Below are 17,629 nucleotides of genomic sequence, written 5' to 3' on the forward strand. Positions count from 1 at the left end.
GCCTCTTCATGTGTGAGTCTAATTCCAAACCATTTATTTTTAAATGCCACAGTTTAGAGCCAAAACATCTTTACTTCTGAGCCTGAGTCGCACGAGTCCTTTATAAATGTCCTTTTACAGCATACAGCACACAATGTCCTGGCCCCTGTCAGGGCTGCCTGCCAGAGATCAGTCAAGTGGTGGTCACACTTGTTTTCTTTCCTTTTTAAACTTTTGATACTGCAGTTTATAGGAGAGTTTCTTAATATGTCACCATGAGAAGGTTTTTTTTTTGTTTTTTTACATTGCCAGTTAAGCTTGGGGCTTCAAAAACGTTTCGTATTGTGTCTGATTAGTGCCATATTTAATATATTGTTTTCTTTGTCATTTTTTTCTAAGTCATGGATTTTAATGTGTCAATGATGGTGTTACTTTCATTATTTCAGGCCATCTCCTATGCCATAGTATCAATTGTGAAAATAACTTGTTATAGTAAACTAGTCTGTAAATGAACAGCTGTCACTCTCAGGGTTGCTTCAATCCAGTGGTGTAATGAAATGGGGGCAGCACTAACACTACACCATAACAGCCTGACTAATGTGATGTTTTCTCTTCTGTTTGCCCCTTCAGACCACATCATCGGCCTTGAAGGGGGCCATTCAGCTTGGTATTGGCTATACAGTGGGCAACCTGACCTCTAAGCCTGACAGAGATGTGCTTATGCAAGACTTCTATGTGGTGGAGAGTGTCTTTCTGCCCAGGTCAGTGCTCTGCAGTGCCAACCCACACAGTTACATTCATTCTTAGACACACAGCTTCTATACAGCAAGACAAATGTATGTCCAACGCCCATTCAACATGTGAGTACTTTGTGTAGTATTGATTTAATAACAGCCAGCCTTTGCATAAGCTCAAGGTTAATGGTGTACAAGTGCCAGTGACTCAGAGGGCTGCTTCATAAAAACAGATTATGTGTAGGTGGTAACAGGCTGCTTTTTGGCTGTGATAGTTTCCTGTCTCTGCAAATGCCATGACTAGAAAGCAGCTAAAAACTTAAGACCCTCTTTATTTAATGTCTGAGGCTGGCGTCGTAGAAATTGTAAGGAATTATTAATTATGTTCGATGAAAATGAGAGAAAATGGACATCTAGACCAAACATAATGCTGTTTCCATGAACTACCACTATTATCATTTATTAGCAAAATAATTTTTACCAGTCTGAACCTGTGTGCAGAGATAAAACTTTTAGGGATTATTCTGCAAACTGTGAAATCAGCTTACTGTGGACCTAATACTGCCATAGTGCGAGAAATATGTCACTAGAGCCAAACCATCATCTAAGGCTGTCTTCAGCTTAAATAAACATGTAATACAATCCAAAGCAGACCCAGGGATTCTTTGAAAGTGTGACTCATGTATTTGCACATAGAAACAAACACACTATATCAATATTTATTGTGCATAACAATGACAGTAGCCATTATTACTTCCTTATATTGCATTATGTCACATGTAATAAAGTCGTCATCAGAGGATTTTGTAATTTCAGATTAACTATATAATTAGATTCATGAAGTGAATTGTTTCATTGCATATTTAAAAAGGCTTTTTATATCCTATCCTGCAACAAATTTCAAAAAAATAATCAAGTAAAAGATACACTAATTATTTTATCTGTGACCAAATTCAAGCTTCAGGATGGGAATGAATTGTACTAGGAAATTATTTGGTTTACCACAGCGATTCTGCATGAGGATATGCAAAAACAAGATCGTTTATGCAAACCTGTTGTTGCCACGCACATTTGCTGTCCTGCTTCTTAGCAACAGTCAAACATTACTATTTGGTGTTGCCCTACATCTATGAGTGTTCAAAAAACTACGACCAAATGAGTTTGTTTTATCACAGTGTGCACTAATTGTCAATGTTTTCATTCATTCATTCATGCCTGAATAAAATAGTAAAAGTTTAAATTTTCTCCATGGGCAGCATTTAACTCAAACAGCCAACAAATAAAACAAAGTATTATAATTAGATAATTAGAACCAAGGCAGTCAGAGACTGCAACATCCCGCAACAACCCTGAATTCGAAATTTTACCCTGGTCTACTTTCATAGGTCAGGGTAAATCAAAGCATAGGTAGATCAAAGCACCAGCTTTGATCTATGGTCTTACTCACACAACAAATTTCTTATCCGGTTCCTGAGTGTACAAAAGTTGAAATTTGACCTAGTTTTCTCAAGGTCATCATCTCATTTTTATCCTCTTTGCCGCCCGAGTAATGCGCTTTTTGTTTCATCTTTTTATCTGTGACAGTTGTGAACATATTTGGTGGACTAACTAACGGACAGATGAACACAAACACTGACAATTACAACACACATCACTGCTTTGAAATGGGAAGTAATTACCTGAAGCAGAATAAACTAATGTGTCTCACATCGGGTGTCTGACATTTTCTTTTCCTTTTTTGATTTGGTATACCAGAAAAACACCAAAATCCTCACTTCTAGTCCTGAAAGAGTGACTATGGAGGCAGTTTTCCAAGGCTGTTGTCCATCGCTTCACTTCCTTTTGTTGCTTCTCTTTTTTTTAAACTGTTGATTTCCTGTCAGTATAGTTTTGGATGGCTGAAGATGTCACATCTCAAACAATTCTTACATCCCGCTTCAAAGCGGTGATGTATTGTGATTGTCAGTGTTTGTGTGTTCGTCCATTTGTCCATCCGTTAGTCCACCTAATATCTTCGTAACCGTTGCAGATAGAAAGATGAAACAAAAAGCACATTACTCAGGCGGCAAAGGGGATGAAAATGAGAATATGACCTCGAACTTGAAAAAACTAGGTCAAGGTCAAATTTCAACTTTTGTACACTCAGGAACCGGATAAGGCAGAAAGACGAGGGAGAAGGCCAGTGTGAGACCACAGATCAAAGCACTAGCTTTGATCTGTTGAAAGAAGGTCAGAGTAAAATTTTGGATTCAGGTGTGTTGCGGGATATTGCAGTCTCTGATTGCCTTGGTTCTAGTTTTCTTTTAGATTGCTTTGTTTGAGAATGCAATTTCTGACAACCAGCATATCTTCCATCAGACAGAAATGTGTACAGATTGTGTAGCTGTCTGAATAGACTGATGCAAATATTTCCACGTGCCGCTTGTTTCTAAATGGAACCCTGCGGTGCGTACCTTAACTTCATGGAAAGTGTCAGTCATTGATGAGAGATAACTACTGTTGTCCTCCCATGCTAAACAAAGCAGTCACATTTCACTGTACAGTAATCACAGGTATTGTGTTGCATAGCAGGGCCAGACTGTTGCGTGTATCCCATTACGTGTGGTACCAGCACAACAAACTATACGGTGGCCCCATTACCCAGAATTTAAAATAGATTTACAAGTGCCCAGGTAAACAAAAACCTTTATTAACCTACTTCTAGCAGATTTAGGGTGAGTCTTATTGATTTCATTGACTGTTTATTTAATGAAAGACTGCTTGGCTGACTCATGCTAACCTGATCAGATGTTCTTACTCATGTGTTGTGACGTTCCCATGGGGCACAAGTTATATAACAGGGTTGTTCTGAGTCATGGTACAGAGAAAATCAAGCTGACCCGTTCACGTCTGGGTCACAGGAGATCATACTGTTCCCGTAGGTCCAGTTGGATTGGAGAAATCTTAACTGACCGCTTGAGGCATTGCGGCTACCATTAACAGCTAATGTGGGGCAGTGCAGGGTATTTGTGTTATTCTTACACAATTTTGGAGAGAAGCCCAGAGATTTGGAACTCACATTAGAGTCCTTGCTGTGCCACCTAGGAGCTGAAAATTGGACCTCGATTCTCTGCAGCGCACTCCTTTTGAAGTCCCTTGAGTCAGCGAGCTTCAAGTGGCTATCTTCCATGAGAACACCTATTTTGTTAGTGACATTTGTGTGAAGATAAGGGGAAATGCAAGGCCTATCAGTTTGCAAGGAGCTTTTTCATGGTTTGCTTGGTCGATAATGGATAGCGCTGCACATTCAGACAAAGGTTCTCTTGGTTTCCACACTCGGTCCTTTCCTCTCACCTCAAGAAAAGGGAGGTCAGAGGTGGAGATGGTCCCCATCCTGTGTTAGGGTACAATGTTATAAATGTAGGCCACTCAGGCTGCAGGGTTACTGTTGTGAGCATGAGCTGGAGTGTCTGGCGAAACACCATCTCAGTCCAGGCTAACCCACTTTGTAGAGATGATGCATCATGTGTATAGTACATGCACATTTTGACGTTTAGACTCAGTACCTCTAGAATTATGGCGTCCTCAACAATGTGGAAATAGAATTTCTGCCTAGGATCTGTGGAGCAACTATCAGGTAGGATTTATCTGTGCCCAGTTCTAATGATTGAATATAGTGGCATTTTCTCCCTGTTGTTGTGGAGTTGATTTTATGTACTTCTCAGCAGTATGTTTTCAGGATTCCAAAACTAGAGACAAAGAGAGAGGCCTCTCAGCTGTAGGTAGCATCTTCTGGCCAGACGCGTAGCATCAGCTAATGTCATCCAAAAATCAGTGTTTTATATAAGCTGTAGGTGCGAGCCAGTGCAGCTGGTGTGTCATCCTGAGTTTTAAACCTCCCCTGTCAAAAGGGACGATTCGCTGCACATATAGAATTTTAGCTTTGTAGAGTCTCTCCACTCAGAAAAGAGATTTCAATATAACATAACCTGCAAGTCTTAAGGTCTCATCAAGTCCACTTATATTTCCTTTCCATTCCATTAGAGTCAAAGTTCATGTGCTGTATGGTATTGTTCAGATCCAGTAATGTGAGCCAGGTGAGGAACTCTAGACAGGCCAATGTGTCTCCATGACGCTTGTAAATCTCTGCTCCTATAAAGGACTTAACTAAGTTTTCTTCAGGCATGGGTGGAGAACATAACTAGGAACCGCTGATATTCTTACTGCTAGCCAAGATAACAGGCACCAGGATTAGGTTCATTTTACCCCCTGAGATTATTGGTTTGGGAGATAAGAACACTATCTGACTGTTTCACTTATGCAATCCCGATGCTATTCTTTATCTGTCATCATTACAATACGGTGACGTATTGTAATTGTCAGTGTTCATCTGTTCGTTCTTCAGTTTGTCCACCAAATATTTTCACAACCGTTGCAGATAGAAATATTAAACAAAAAGCACATTAGTCAGGCAGCAAAGGGGATGAAAATGAGATGATGACCTTGACTTTGAGGAAACCAAGTCAAGGTCAAAGTTCAACTTTTGTACACTCAGGAACCGGATGTAAGACCATAGATTAATGCTAGTGCTTTGATCAATGACATTAGGTCAGAGCACTAGCTTTGATCTTTGACCTATGCAAGTAGGTCAGGGTAAAATTTTGAATTCAGGGGAGTCGTAGAATGTTGCAGTCTGTGACTACGTTGTTTGAGTTAGACATGGAATAGTATGTCTAATGTAATTATGTTCATGCTTAATGGGTTATTCATTATATACCATATCCTAGTGAGGGAAGCAACTTGACCCCGGCTCACCACTATCCTGATTTCCGCTTCAAGACCTATGCCCCACTGGCCTTTCGCTACTTCAGGGACCTGTTTGGCATCAAACCAGATGACTACCTGGTAAGATCGAAACCTGTTAAGGACCTATTGGTTATTCTTGGTTCAAATCTCACGTAAATAGATAACCAATTAATGTGAAAAATGTCATGCTTGTGTGTGTGAAAGGAGGAAGTGTTACAGTTATAACCAAGCATACACTTTTCGGGAAATATTTGCAGGGACTTCCTGTTATGTCCACTGAGTTTTGGGCTGGGAGGTATTCTCCAAGCTAAGAAACATTTACTCCCACACGTATCTCCACATGAAACCACAAAAAATCTACACAAATTGCTCGAAAATTATGTGTTAGTTTGCTTTAGACGTTTCATGTTTTCCAAGCTAGCCATTTAAATCTGCTTGCGGTATTTATTCAATTCAATTCAAATTAATTGCAAGCTTGTATTACTTTTTATGTAGCTGACAGATATGGCAGTGTTTTTAATCTTTGTAAATACTGTAATTGTAAGAAAGAATATGAATGAGAATATTTAGCCAAATTTGAAATTTTTGCTTTGTTGGGATTTTTTTTTTTTGTACACACATTCTGCTGAAACATACACTTCATTTCTACATAATAGCAGAATAATTTGTTGTTGTTGCCATGAATCTACTGTGTTAGAAATGGGGTGGAATAGGATGCTGAGATGCTACATTGTGGTGAGGAAGATACAGGAGATACTGGGCTAATGGAGCATGCCCTTGTCCGCCTTTAACTTGCCGACCCGATGCTGAATGAAATAAACAGAAAATCCTGGGAATTCCCATCAGAATTTACAACATTAACTGAGAATTTCATGGACAGAAAGAAAAGATGTCTGCCTGAAGTCTTGAAGCATTTAATCTTATCGTTTAAAGATCTTACACGCCATTAGGGTAAATTAATTTTCTGCATACCAAGGAGTCTAGTAGATTGTAAGTGAGCCTGCTTATCCTTTATTATTTTTATTCTGTCTATACCCATTGCTTTCACCAATCAGCCAGCTACATTTTCATTCTTGAATGCACATTTATTTGTGAAAGACAAAAGGCACTGAAAGAAATGTTGCTAAAAAGTAAATTGAAGGCAGTAGAAGACAAATTATGTAATGCACTGCAGCTTAGAGGATGTACACTCATGATGGATGTCCTTGAGGTAATGCTGAATTCACCGGGTTGCACAGCAGAGCCTAATTAAAAGAGAACAGATACACATACACACAGTATACTCAATGCAAATGCAATTAACTGTGCATGTGTTTATGCTGTACACTGGTTACTCAACGTGACTGCAGACTGTCATCAGTGGAACAATCTCTGGAGAGGAAGAATAGATCCTTCCAGTGTTTCTCCTCTGCTCCGAACACGTTGCTCATAACACACTCATTAACATGTAACTGTTCTCTTCAATCAGCTGTTCTCACGGTCTCCACCACATGGCAAAGGAGGCTTGATTCTGTTTTGGTGTTTATTTTTAGATAATCTCTGATCTAAATCTCAGAGCGCTGCATTTAACTAATTGGCATTTTAATTTTTTTGTTGTACTTAAATGCTCTATTCATGGATTGGGCTAAGAACATTGATTCCAAAGAAATTAAATCTCAGTGCTGGTGTATACAACACCAACTGGTGTTTTAACAACAGTGTGCTTCAGACTTTGTTTGCAGCAGTTGGACATTTCAACTTCACCATGCACTTCTCACCCCATCCCAGAATATTAAGAACCCAGACTACATTGTCCAAAAACAGTGTTATTCTTCACTATTACTGATTACTATTTTTTTCATTCATTCCTTCATCTTCTGATCTGCTTTATCGGCCGTAGAGGGTCATGGGGAGCTGGAGCCTATCCCAGCTGGCATAGGGAATGAGGCAGGGCAAACCCGTGGTGCGACGCCAGTGTGCCACGGAGCCAAAAAGCACTAATTAAATCCAAATATGTCTAAGCTGCCACATCTTTATCTGATCATGTTTTCCTTGTGATCTTTAGCTGTTTTGCTTTTTCAGTATTACTGTTCATATATTTGCATTCATAAATATTTCTCAAGTAATACTGATGTGAGTATTTTAAACAGAAATAAACATTGTTTATTTCTTTCCTTCTTTAGTACTCCCTAGTAAATGAACCTCTGATTGAGCTTACCAACCCGGGGGCCAGCGGTTCTCTCTTCTACCTAACCAGCGACGATGAGTTCATCATTAAAACAGTCCAGCACAAGGAGGCCAAGTTCCTCCAGAGACTGCTACCAGGATATTACATGGTGAGACTCTTAATGCTGCTTCAGCATCTCCTGAGGAGCGTTAAGATGTAAAAAAAACTTTGAAAAATCTTTTTATTGCTGTATTTGAACAGATCACTTGTCAGACACCTAAGTGTTATAAATGAGATGGAATAAATGTTCTCATTAGCTTCAGCTGCAGTGCCATGTTTCACTGGAAACTGTCTGTCTCAAAGATGAAGGGTGTGTTGGTTACCTTTACATCTGACAATTTCTGTATATCTTCTCACTTACTCCTATATTTATGTAGCAATTTAAATAGTGCCAAAGTTTGAAATCATTTGTAATGCAATGAAGGAATCCATGCAATGTTATAATTTTCTACACCTAAAATCCCATTCACCTATCAGGTAATATTCCACATTTCTTCTTATAATAAACAATATTCAGATTAAAACTGCCTTTCATTTCACAGAACCTGAACCAGAATCCACGCACACTGCTGCCAAAGTTTTACGGACTATACTGCATCCAATCTGGAGGCATTAACATCCGACTGGTGGTGATGAACAACGTGCTTCCACGTTCCCTCAAAATGCACTACAAGTATGACTTGAAGGGATCCACCTACAAGAGAAGAGCATCCAGGAAAGAGAGAGAGAAGGCTTGTCCAACCTGCAAAGATCTGGACTTTCAGGACATGCATGAGGAAGGGCTTTACTTTGACACAGAGACATACAACAATTTAATGAAGACTTTGCAGAGAGACTGTCGGGTAAGGGGTTTTACAATTTTAGTCTTGTCTAGAATAGTGCAAGTGATTGTGTGCATGTGTGCTTATTCTTGTCTCTGTTTACTGGACTGGCTTTGAAGTCATAGCCATGCCACAACAGGAAGACTACTGTTATTTCACAGTAGAAAGCTCTGCAATGAACAAGGAAGTGTTGGGTTAGGTGATTACTGTCTCTTGAAGGCTTTCCTTTCTCATTCTTCTATTCAGGCCTTTTCTGTGACATGGACAGCCTTGGTTCCTTTGTTAAACTGTTTTGACTTGTATTCAACAAAGCCCCCACAGACAGTACGCTTGTACCTTACCACAGATGAGAGCAGATTGCTTTGGACCTGGGAACACACAGGAATGAATTTATTGTTGAAGGAAAGTCATTGACCTCCAATTTTTGTAGCCAATTATGGAACAACCTCGAGTTGACCACAGATGACAACGTGTCAGTGTGCGTTTATGGTACAAAATGTTTGAAAGATAATTTTCAGTACTCTGGTCATCCACTAGGACGTCACTGTTTTCAAAATTATAAATTCAGACAGCTAGATACAAAATACGTTTTCTGAAATAGGCCAGATCTTTGACTCTCACTGTTACTGATGGATCAAGTGAGGCCCAGAGATCAGAAAGAAAGACTTCCTACTAGCCCCGATGAACCTGGTGGACCAGGCAACTGCGCACAACACCATTCCGCCAAAAATTTAATGACTTCCATTATAGGAGTATTTCTAGTGTTGGAATAGTTAATAGTTGATGTTGTTTTTATGGCAAAATGGTCATTGATAGGATATGGAAAGGAATTAATACTAATGAACAGCATGATGCTTTGAGTACAGTATATAGATGCTTTGAGTACAGTATATATTGTATTGATTCTCCTCTCCTCTCCTCTCCTCACAACAATCTAACCAAGATCCCTCCAGGAAATAAGTGCAAACAGGTTTGAAAAACAGTTTATTTCTCACACATCAAGTCAAATAGTGTCTTGTTTTTTTAGTTAACAAAGATCATGTGATTTTGGGTTAGGGTAAAATTACCACAAATTCAGAGGAATTTACAGTAATCTCCTCGGGTTATTGCCTTTTCCCATCATGATGAAACAATATGCTGACTCGCTTACATGATCCGTTTTGCCCTTATGTTTTCTTAAGAACATTGCAACCAGAATGACATCCTCCTCTTTTGCTATGTAAGGGCTCCCGTAACCTGGAAGTACACTCACATTTCCCAAACCCTGACACATACAATCTCCGCCCCTTATGTGTACACATGTTGGTCTGCATGTTGTATTTATGTGTAAAACATAACCAAAGTGTGTTTCTTATTTAAAAGAGAGAGTGATAAGTAGCATCTGTTAGATACTTTGTGCTGTACAATTTGTTATTGTCATGGCTTCCTGTGCTTGCCTCCTGAGCGGGAAGCAAAGTGCCCTCTAAGCAGAACTGCTGTTCATTTTCATGAGTAAGCAGCTAACCCCTTCACCCCAGGAGAGGGCGAAAACAGAGACCAAAACAGAGGAGGGGTCGACAGAAGCCAAGCAATGGGGGGTGAGGGGCATGGATGGAATGAAAGGGAGGAAGGGAATTGTTGTCCTATTAAATAACATTTGGTGAGACCTTTGAAAACTGATTTTAGCTGTTTTGCCAGTGGTTGGAGTGTTGTGATTCATGTTCATGGGAATGTGGAAGGTCAGAAGCAGAAAGGAGATTACTAAAGGAGGATGACTAAAGTGTTATAGAGAATCAAATATTTGTGCTATGTTGGACACTACTAGGGAAACACTGGGTGTGTTTTTTTCCTTTCAAGTGTACTGTGTCGATTATTCTGCAGCTTCCCTGATACTCTGCCTAAACAACACAATGCATTAATAATTCATGCTAATCTACTGTATAGTGAGAGTGAGACAGGATTTATCATAAGTACTTTAGTGGCATTGATTGTGTGTGTTTTATGGTCCAAATCTCAGTTAAATGTTTTTATTATTTATTTTTTTATTTAATAAGTTTTCACTTAATTAAAAATAATTCAACAATTTGATAATTTTACAACTTATTTTAAACCGTTCTTTGTTTCTTGGAATTTGAGGAAAGCCTAAGGATGTCCACTTCTTGAGAGGTGAGCGTCCAACGACACGACATGTATGCTTTGATGATGACATTGTTACTGGGGATGATGTCATGCTGCTTAGACGTTCATTATGTTGGCAACCACCAAGGCCAAATGATACCTAAGTACTGTCCAGATTCCATTAAAGTATTTATGTCATATTTACCTTCATGTATGAGCAAGTGACTAATGAATCAGTCTCCCTCCTCTCAGTCACTTGATCCTGGGACAATGATGGCGTCTCTCTGTCTTGGCTGCAGGAAAGCCAAGATTCCAACCTTGCAGTCAGAAGTCAGAACCTTAACTACGTTTGCTTCATTTGGTTAATTAAGCCAGATGGTTCAAGTTCATGACTCACTTTGATTATTTATCTGATAATCAAAATAATGGCTGATTATTTAAATCAATGCAACTTGTCACAGGTATTCATACAAATCTATAATGTGATTTGAATAAAAGTCACATTGTTAATAATAATGAATTTCTATAATCTCTGTTTCATGTAATTGAGTTGAAGACGATTAGTAATGAATTTTACCTGTCTTGTTAGTGCGAATCATGCTGAAGAAACTTGCACTATATAAGGGTCACTGCTGAGCTGGGGGAACAGATGAGGAGCTGTAGTTCAGGATAGGCGGGTGAAATAGTCTCTCAGGATGGAATGTGGTGAGAATAATCCGATATGTGTTACAGATCAGGAGATTATGGGGTAAATTCGCATTTTACCCAAGTGTTAGGGTTAGCCTTTTCCATCACTTAGGAATAATCAACTTCAATGACATATTGATAATATTTTTCAGAAATCAAATCCTTTTCGAAAGTTACAATAGCAGCATATCTGTTTTCTTTCTGTTTGATTGTGTGCTTGGATAGCGCAAAGTAAAGGCCTACTGTAGGCTGTGTGTGTGTGTGTGTGTTTGTGTGTGTGTGCGCGCGTGTGCGTGTATTCAAAATGGCTGTCGTTTGAATAGGCTGGGGGAGTTTGAGTGAAGGGATGCAAATCATTGATACGGAAAATTCAAAGCTCATACAAAAGCCCCGGTGTTTGTTTGAGTCTATTCTGTGCTGGTGTGTTTTAGTATGAATATAACTTTATTCATCAGCAGTTTCTATTCCAGATTCAAAGTGGATGCACAACGAATACTTTTTTTTTTGTCATTAACAATTTTAAAACGGCTCCTTTAAAAAAATTATTAAGAGGGAATTGTTGGTCAACTTCTAAACTTCACTGGTTTTGTATTCTTTGGAAACAGTCACCAATTTTTCCTTGATCTATGACCAATATCACTCACTGACTATTTCACAATTTCATTACTGAACACTATTATATTCAGGACATGGGTTATATGTGGAGTGTATTTGTAGAACGTAGCATCCACTTTTCCCCATCAGACAAATCAATCTTGATCTCATTTTTCAAGTCAGGAATTATATAACAGTACAGAATACAGTATTACTTTTTTATGAATTACATCATGAGACAAGTCTGACTATGTAGCAAGGATCTCATTCCAGATCAATCTTCTGCCCCTGTCCACCCTGGTCTCGCTCACCATGTCAAAACTCAGAGTCCCTGGGAAACTAGGCTCTAGGCTGCAGGTCAATGTGTAACACATGGTTCACTGTGGAGAAACACCTTGTTTGTTTGTTTTTTTAGCTCAGAACTGCTTTCAACAGAGATTTCCTTTTGCAAGGCACATGGTCTTGCAAAAGGAAACATGTTTGGCAATTAAAGTGTTGTGGGATGAGAAAAGTGTGTTTTTGAAAACATTCCATGATGATGCATGTTTGCCATCACGAAAACTAAGGTGTATATTGTACTTCAGTAAAATAATCTCTTCCGTGTTCAAATTATGAAATGTCCAGGTCATCATGACCCACCTTGTGTCAGTAATGTTATGCATTTCTTACAAAGTCTTGATGTCTTTTGACTTCAAATAGGTGCTGGAGAGTTTTAAGATCATGGATTACAGCCTGCTGCTTGGTGTGCATGTCCTGGACCAGAGCCAGAGAGATGGAGGTGAGCCGGGCCAAGCAGGGGGTGATGGGAGGAGACCTGTGGGTCAAAGGGTGCTGTACTCCACCGCAATGGAATCAATCCAGGGAGATGGCAAAGCTGCTGAAGCCCTCACCACAGATGACACGTGAGTTAGTTCGGCTGATTTTTTTTTTTTTTCATTTTATGCATACATATTTGAGAATACACGCCTCCCTGTCTGTCACATCCAACTTTCAGTTCCAGACATACAGTAGTTATACAACCAAGCTAAGACTGGGAACAAGTATAGTGTGTACACAGTCAGGTTTTTATGTAACCATGGCTACACAAATACAAACCCAGCCACTGTTCTGCATATTTGGAGCAATAAACATGAATGCAAATACTGGAAGTGCCTTTTTTTTTTACAAACATTAGCTGAACTGCGTCATCACATTATCTTTATTTGAGCAGCATTACAGAAGAGCAGAAGCTACATTCTAACAGCTGTTGTGTTTTCTGCTTTCTTTTAGTATGGGTGGCATCCCTGCCAAAAACCACAAAGAAGAAAAGCTGCTCATTTTCCTGGGTATCATAGATATTCTACAATCCTATAGGTACTGATCTCCAAGAGCTTTTTAAAAACATGTTTGCATGTTATTTCTAACACTGCTCGTGTTGTTACTGGAAAATTTTGTAGACTTTTTAAAGCCATGTAAATCTGACTGTCTGATCAATTGTGAAAGGAAAATATCTCATGAGTAGTGTTTAAAAAAATGTGCACTGAGTATGACAACTTTGAATGATACTCACAGAACGTGTTTGTCCTACAGCATAGTGACGGATTATGACTGTTGGTTGATGAAATGAGCTACAAACCACTTTAACAAGACACTTTTTTGTCCTGGGAGCATAAGGGTTGAGTAACAGCAGAGGAAGCTGTTTAGCTTTCCAAAAATGTAAAAGCATCACATTCATCTTTGTTGGCTTGCGTGGTCAAGGCATCAAAGGCACGCGGAGTAAGTGAGAGGGGATTGGGTCAGGGAGAAAGGACGAGTGGAGTCAATTTGTCTCCATTTATCGTGTCAACATTATAGAACCTTAATGTACTTTTGATGTAATTCCTGCATCAGTGCTGAAAAATAATCTTAGTTTGTGTTGGGCCAAGAGGAAAGAAGGGAGACCCTCAGGTTTGATAAAGCATGAAGGGGAAGTTTACAGTAAGTGGATACATTTGAGATGAAGCTTTTTCTTGTTTTGTTTCTACCCAGATTCATGAAAAAGTTGGAGCATTCATGGAAAGCCCTGGTGTACGATGGCGTAAGTTGATCCCTTGCTTGAATCCGATACTGCTCCTTTTATGACTGGGTCTTTTATTTTGTCACATCCTTAATATCTTCTCTGGCTGTCCCCAGGACTCCGTCTCGGTGCATCGGCCCGGATTTTATGCCAGCCGCTTCCTAAAGTTCATGAGCACACGGGTCTTCATGAAGACTCAACGTAAGTCTGGAGATTGATCGTTGTTATCCCTTTTTGTTCCTTGAAATTAGCATGGTTGAGACAAAAATTTGAGGATTTAGCCATACTATTTACCATCACCGTGTGCTGTCAGAGAGAGCTGCCATGAAAAGATTTAATTCATGTCCTGCATGGGAAGCAGAATAATAATGGCTTTGGACCACTGTGTGAACACTGTGTGCTTCAGTCAGGATAATCTCCAGTTGCTTCAGTTTTGTTACTCGCTTAATCATTTTTCCCTCTCTTTCACACTCATTTTCACCATGCAGCAATTCGATTTTCCCCTTCAAAGAGGACCCGCACTTCCATCCCCGCACTGAAGTCATCCTCCCAGGAGATCCTTTCATTGCAGGCAGATGAGAGGAACAGCGAGGACAGAAGAGACAGGCTGGGGGGAGCTTGCAGTCTGGCCAGTCTGAACGGACAAGGTAAGCAAAATGGCAAGTTTTTTTAGGAAAGCCTCATCCTGACCCTGTCAATGCAACTCACTGCCATTTTCCTAAACATCCCCATGGATATATAAATAAATTACATTAATACAGCATTTTGCTTTTATGGTCAGACTACAGAGGCAGTCATTGAAGAGGTGAATTTCTGTGTCTATAGGACCTTTGTGATGATATATTTTAGCTGCTTGATATTCAGCCTCTCACTATTTCCCATGATTATAATCTAACCCAGAGGCATACAAATCATGAGCTCTTGACCTTTGTATTTGACATGCAGTATTAGATACAGCTGGTTGCAGGCATGAAGTGGAAAGAAGCCATTTTTACAACCCAGCACTCCCAAACCACTGTGTCCAGTTTTGCTGAAACATGCCATAAAGCAATTTGGATTACAATATTTCCGTTACTGATTCTCCTGCGCTGTGTTGTTACGAAATCAGTCTGAGAGGATAATCTGTTACTCTGTGAGGTTGAAGGAGACAAATATAAATTTAATCAATATCAATTTATCAGTTAAAGTCAGATCCTCATGACTGACCTTATCTTGGTCATTATTCCCATTTGCATTTTGAGTTGTTATTTTGTCTTATCCACAGTTGTAAGAATCTGTTTTGATCAGCTTTAAGAAACCATAGCATGTATGTAGGAGCAGTAATTTTAAGTTTACAATGAATAGTGAGAAGAAACTGTGTGGTCTTCATTTACAGCGGCAGTTTCATGATTGCTTTAGAAAAATAAACTAATGTTTGAAATTTAAAATAAAAAGTGATCATTTTTTCTTTTATTCATTTCACATGCATGGGAATTTCTTCTCCTCAGCTGTGTTTGGTTTGTACCAGCGTCCAGACCTGGTCCCAGCCAGCGTGTCCTTCTACGAGGGCTCCTCCATGGGAACCATTTCTAGCTCCTCCATGTTCGTCAGTGTGGACAACCGAACAGAGGAGAGGTAAAGCGCACTTGTTTGTCTTTTACTTTTTCTGATTCCTTTCATTTCAAAATGACACTTGGTGTTGATTTAGTGGTGGAATGTCCAGTTTATCAACTTGAAACAATTATACATGATTGGTGAGACTTCGAGAACAAGAAGGCAAGTTCATTTGCCACACCTTACACACACACACACACACACACACACACACACACACACACACACACACACACACACACACACACACACACACACACACACACACACACACGTCATTGCCACCTGTACTCTTAAATCACATGGTCTTATTAGTGAGACGCGTCATGGAACAGGTGACTCAGCTGTGTTGACAGCATGTGTCCAGTACATGTACAGTAAAATAGATTAACTTCCTACAGACATACAGGACACTTAGGAGGAGTAGTGTGATAGTGTATTAATCTCTCACATGGCAAAAAAAATACATAAACTGTAAACAGATTGATTTATAGAACAGTAAAGTTTTGTCAAATAAATTAAGACCCTTTACAAGGTAATGTCTAATATTGAAAATTCTGATAAAAAGCAATGTTTTGTTCATTATTCTAAAATAAAGTCAGGCTTTACTACAGCTTATTCAACTTTTTCCCCCTGTATCATTTCCCTGTCACTAAAGGACAAGTTCATTTTTCTGGTTGCCAGTAGCGTCTCAACTCTTTGTCTTCTGCTCTTTGTTTTCCCACCTTACACCTCTCATCCTGCCCACTAGTGTCAGGTTCAGTTTGCTTTCCAAAGCTCCATTGTGTGTCTTGCCTGATCTTGTCCTCTCATCAGTCACCTGCTGCTGCACTGACATTGTTGTGTCAACTGTTTCATAAATATTTAAACTGCATCTTTCACACGGTCCTACTTAATGGCATTATGCTGCAGAAAGACAGAAAAGAATTCAAACGGTGTAGCGGTGACTGTGCAGCTGCTGACACTAATCCTGGTCAGCTGGTCTGCATGATCACTCCACCTGGATTTGACTTTGTGCACAAACAGTAAAGTCAGTAAAATGTCATAAAATGGTAAAGACACATTCTTGAATTTACATAGGAGTCACCTGACACAATAAAACACCAGCAGCTCTCGAGTCGCCCCCTGGTGGCTGAACTAGGATTGTAAAACAAAAGGAGCAGATTTTGCTTTCCTGCACATAAAAACACGCAGTCTCACAGTGCATGGTATTTCATTATTGATAAGTGTTGTTGCACCTTTTTTGCTTTTTATCTACTTTATTTGAATTTTCCCCTGCTAATATAAAATTACTCTTTGGAAGTTAACATGGATTTTTATTGTCTGCATTGACCTTTAAGGTCGTGTGGTGATGAATGAGATGTCAGTTATTCATTCATATCTGACATTATCTAATGGATGTATCAAACAATTCTGTTGCATAATGTCTTTTCTGGGTTTGTGGTTTTTTTTAACAAATCGTTATGTAGCTCTTGAGACAGACGTCTCATCTTCACAAAAACTGAAATCAATACTTAATTAAGAAAGTTTGCAAAATTCAGGTCTCTCTTAAACTATATATGGGTATTTCTAAAAGCACTTTGGGAGAATCTCCACTCAGGTGTCCCATTTTGACTTCTTCATCCTGGTCACGTCTGGCCAATTTTGAGGGGACTTTGTTAATTTCCTGTGAGACATTTCTGAGACTATGACACTCGATATCAGACGAGTTTCCCTATCTTTCATGTAGTCAGTTTGTCTATTTTATGGCAGAGTGCCTGCATTAGTTTTGTGATTTGTTTTTGGAAAGCTTTTTATAAAATCTATTTCAAAGCACTGTTTATACAGGTAATATGATACGGACTCTCTGGGCTGTTTATTACTTATGTTAAAATGAAGATATATTTTCCTGCTTCAGAGATGACATTGCATCCAGCTCCACATTTACCTTAGAAGACAGCGCGATCTGCCTCACTTCAGAGCAGAGCACCATGGATGTGGACATAGACCGAGATGATGGATCTGTCCTCGATGTCTACTTGGTGAGTTGAGTTCATTTCTTATCAGGTAACTCTCACATTGGAGTGATTTTCCTTTTAAGAAATTTGGGAATAGGTCT

General features: G+C 39.3%; 1 protein-coding gene across 1 annotated transcript in view; it reads left to right on the plus strand.

Moving 5' to 3' along the window:
* pip5k1bb (phosphatidylinositol-4-phosphate 5-kinase, type I, beta b) overlaps positions 1-17,629 on the plus strand; it is a 29,086-nt gene that overhangs the window by 10,140 nt on the left and 1,317 nt on the right. The window contains exons 4-14 of the mRNA XM_068310241.1: positions 610-740; positions 5,480-5,597; positions 7,661-7,813; positions 8,247-8,546; positions 12,603-12,805; positions 13,173-13,256; positions 13,911-13,959; positions 14,055-14,139; positions 14,427-14,585; positions 15,426-15,552; positions 17,429-17,552. Coding sequence (XP_068166342.1) covers positions 610-740; positions 5,480-5,597; positions 7,661-7,813; positions 8,247-8,546; positions 12,603-12,805; positions 13,173-13,256; positions 13,911-13,959; positions 14,055-14,139; positions 14,427-14,585; positions 15,426-15,552; positions 17,429-17,552 — 1,533 coding nt within the window. The remainder of the gene's footprint in view (positions 1-609; positions 741-5,479; positions 5,598-7,660; positions 7,814-8,246; positions 8,547-12,602; positions 12,806-13,172; positions 13,257-13,910; positions 13,960-14,054; positions 14,140-14,426; positions 14,586-15,425; positions 15,553-17,428; positions 17,553-17,629) is intronic.

The sequence above is a fragment of the Antennarius striatus genome, chromosome 3, assembly GCF_040054535.1.
Source record: "Antennarius striatus isolate MH-2024 chromosome 3, ASM4005453v1, whole genome shotgun sequence".
Classification (NCBI taxonomy): Eukaryota; Metazoa; Chordata; class Actinopteri; order Lophiiformes; family Antennariidae; genus Antennarius; species Antennarius striatus.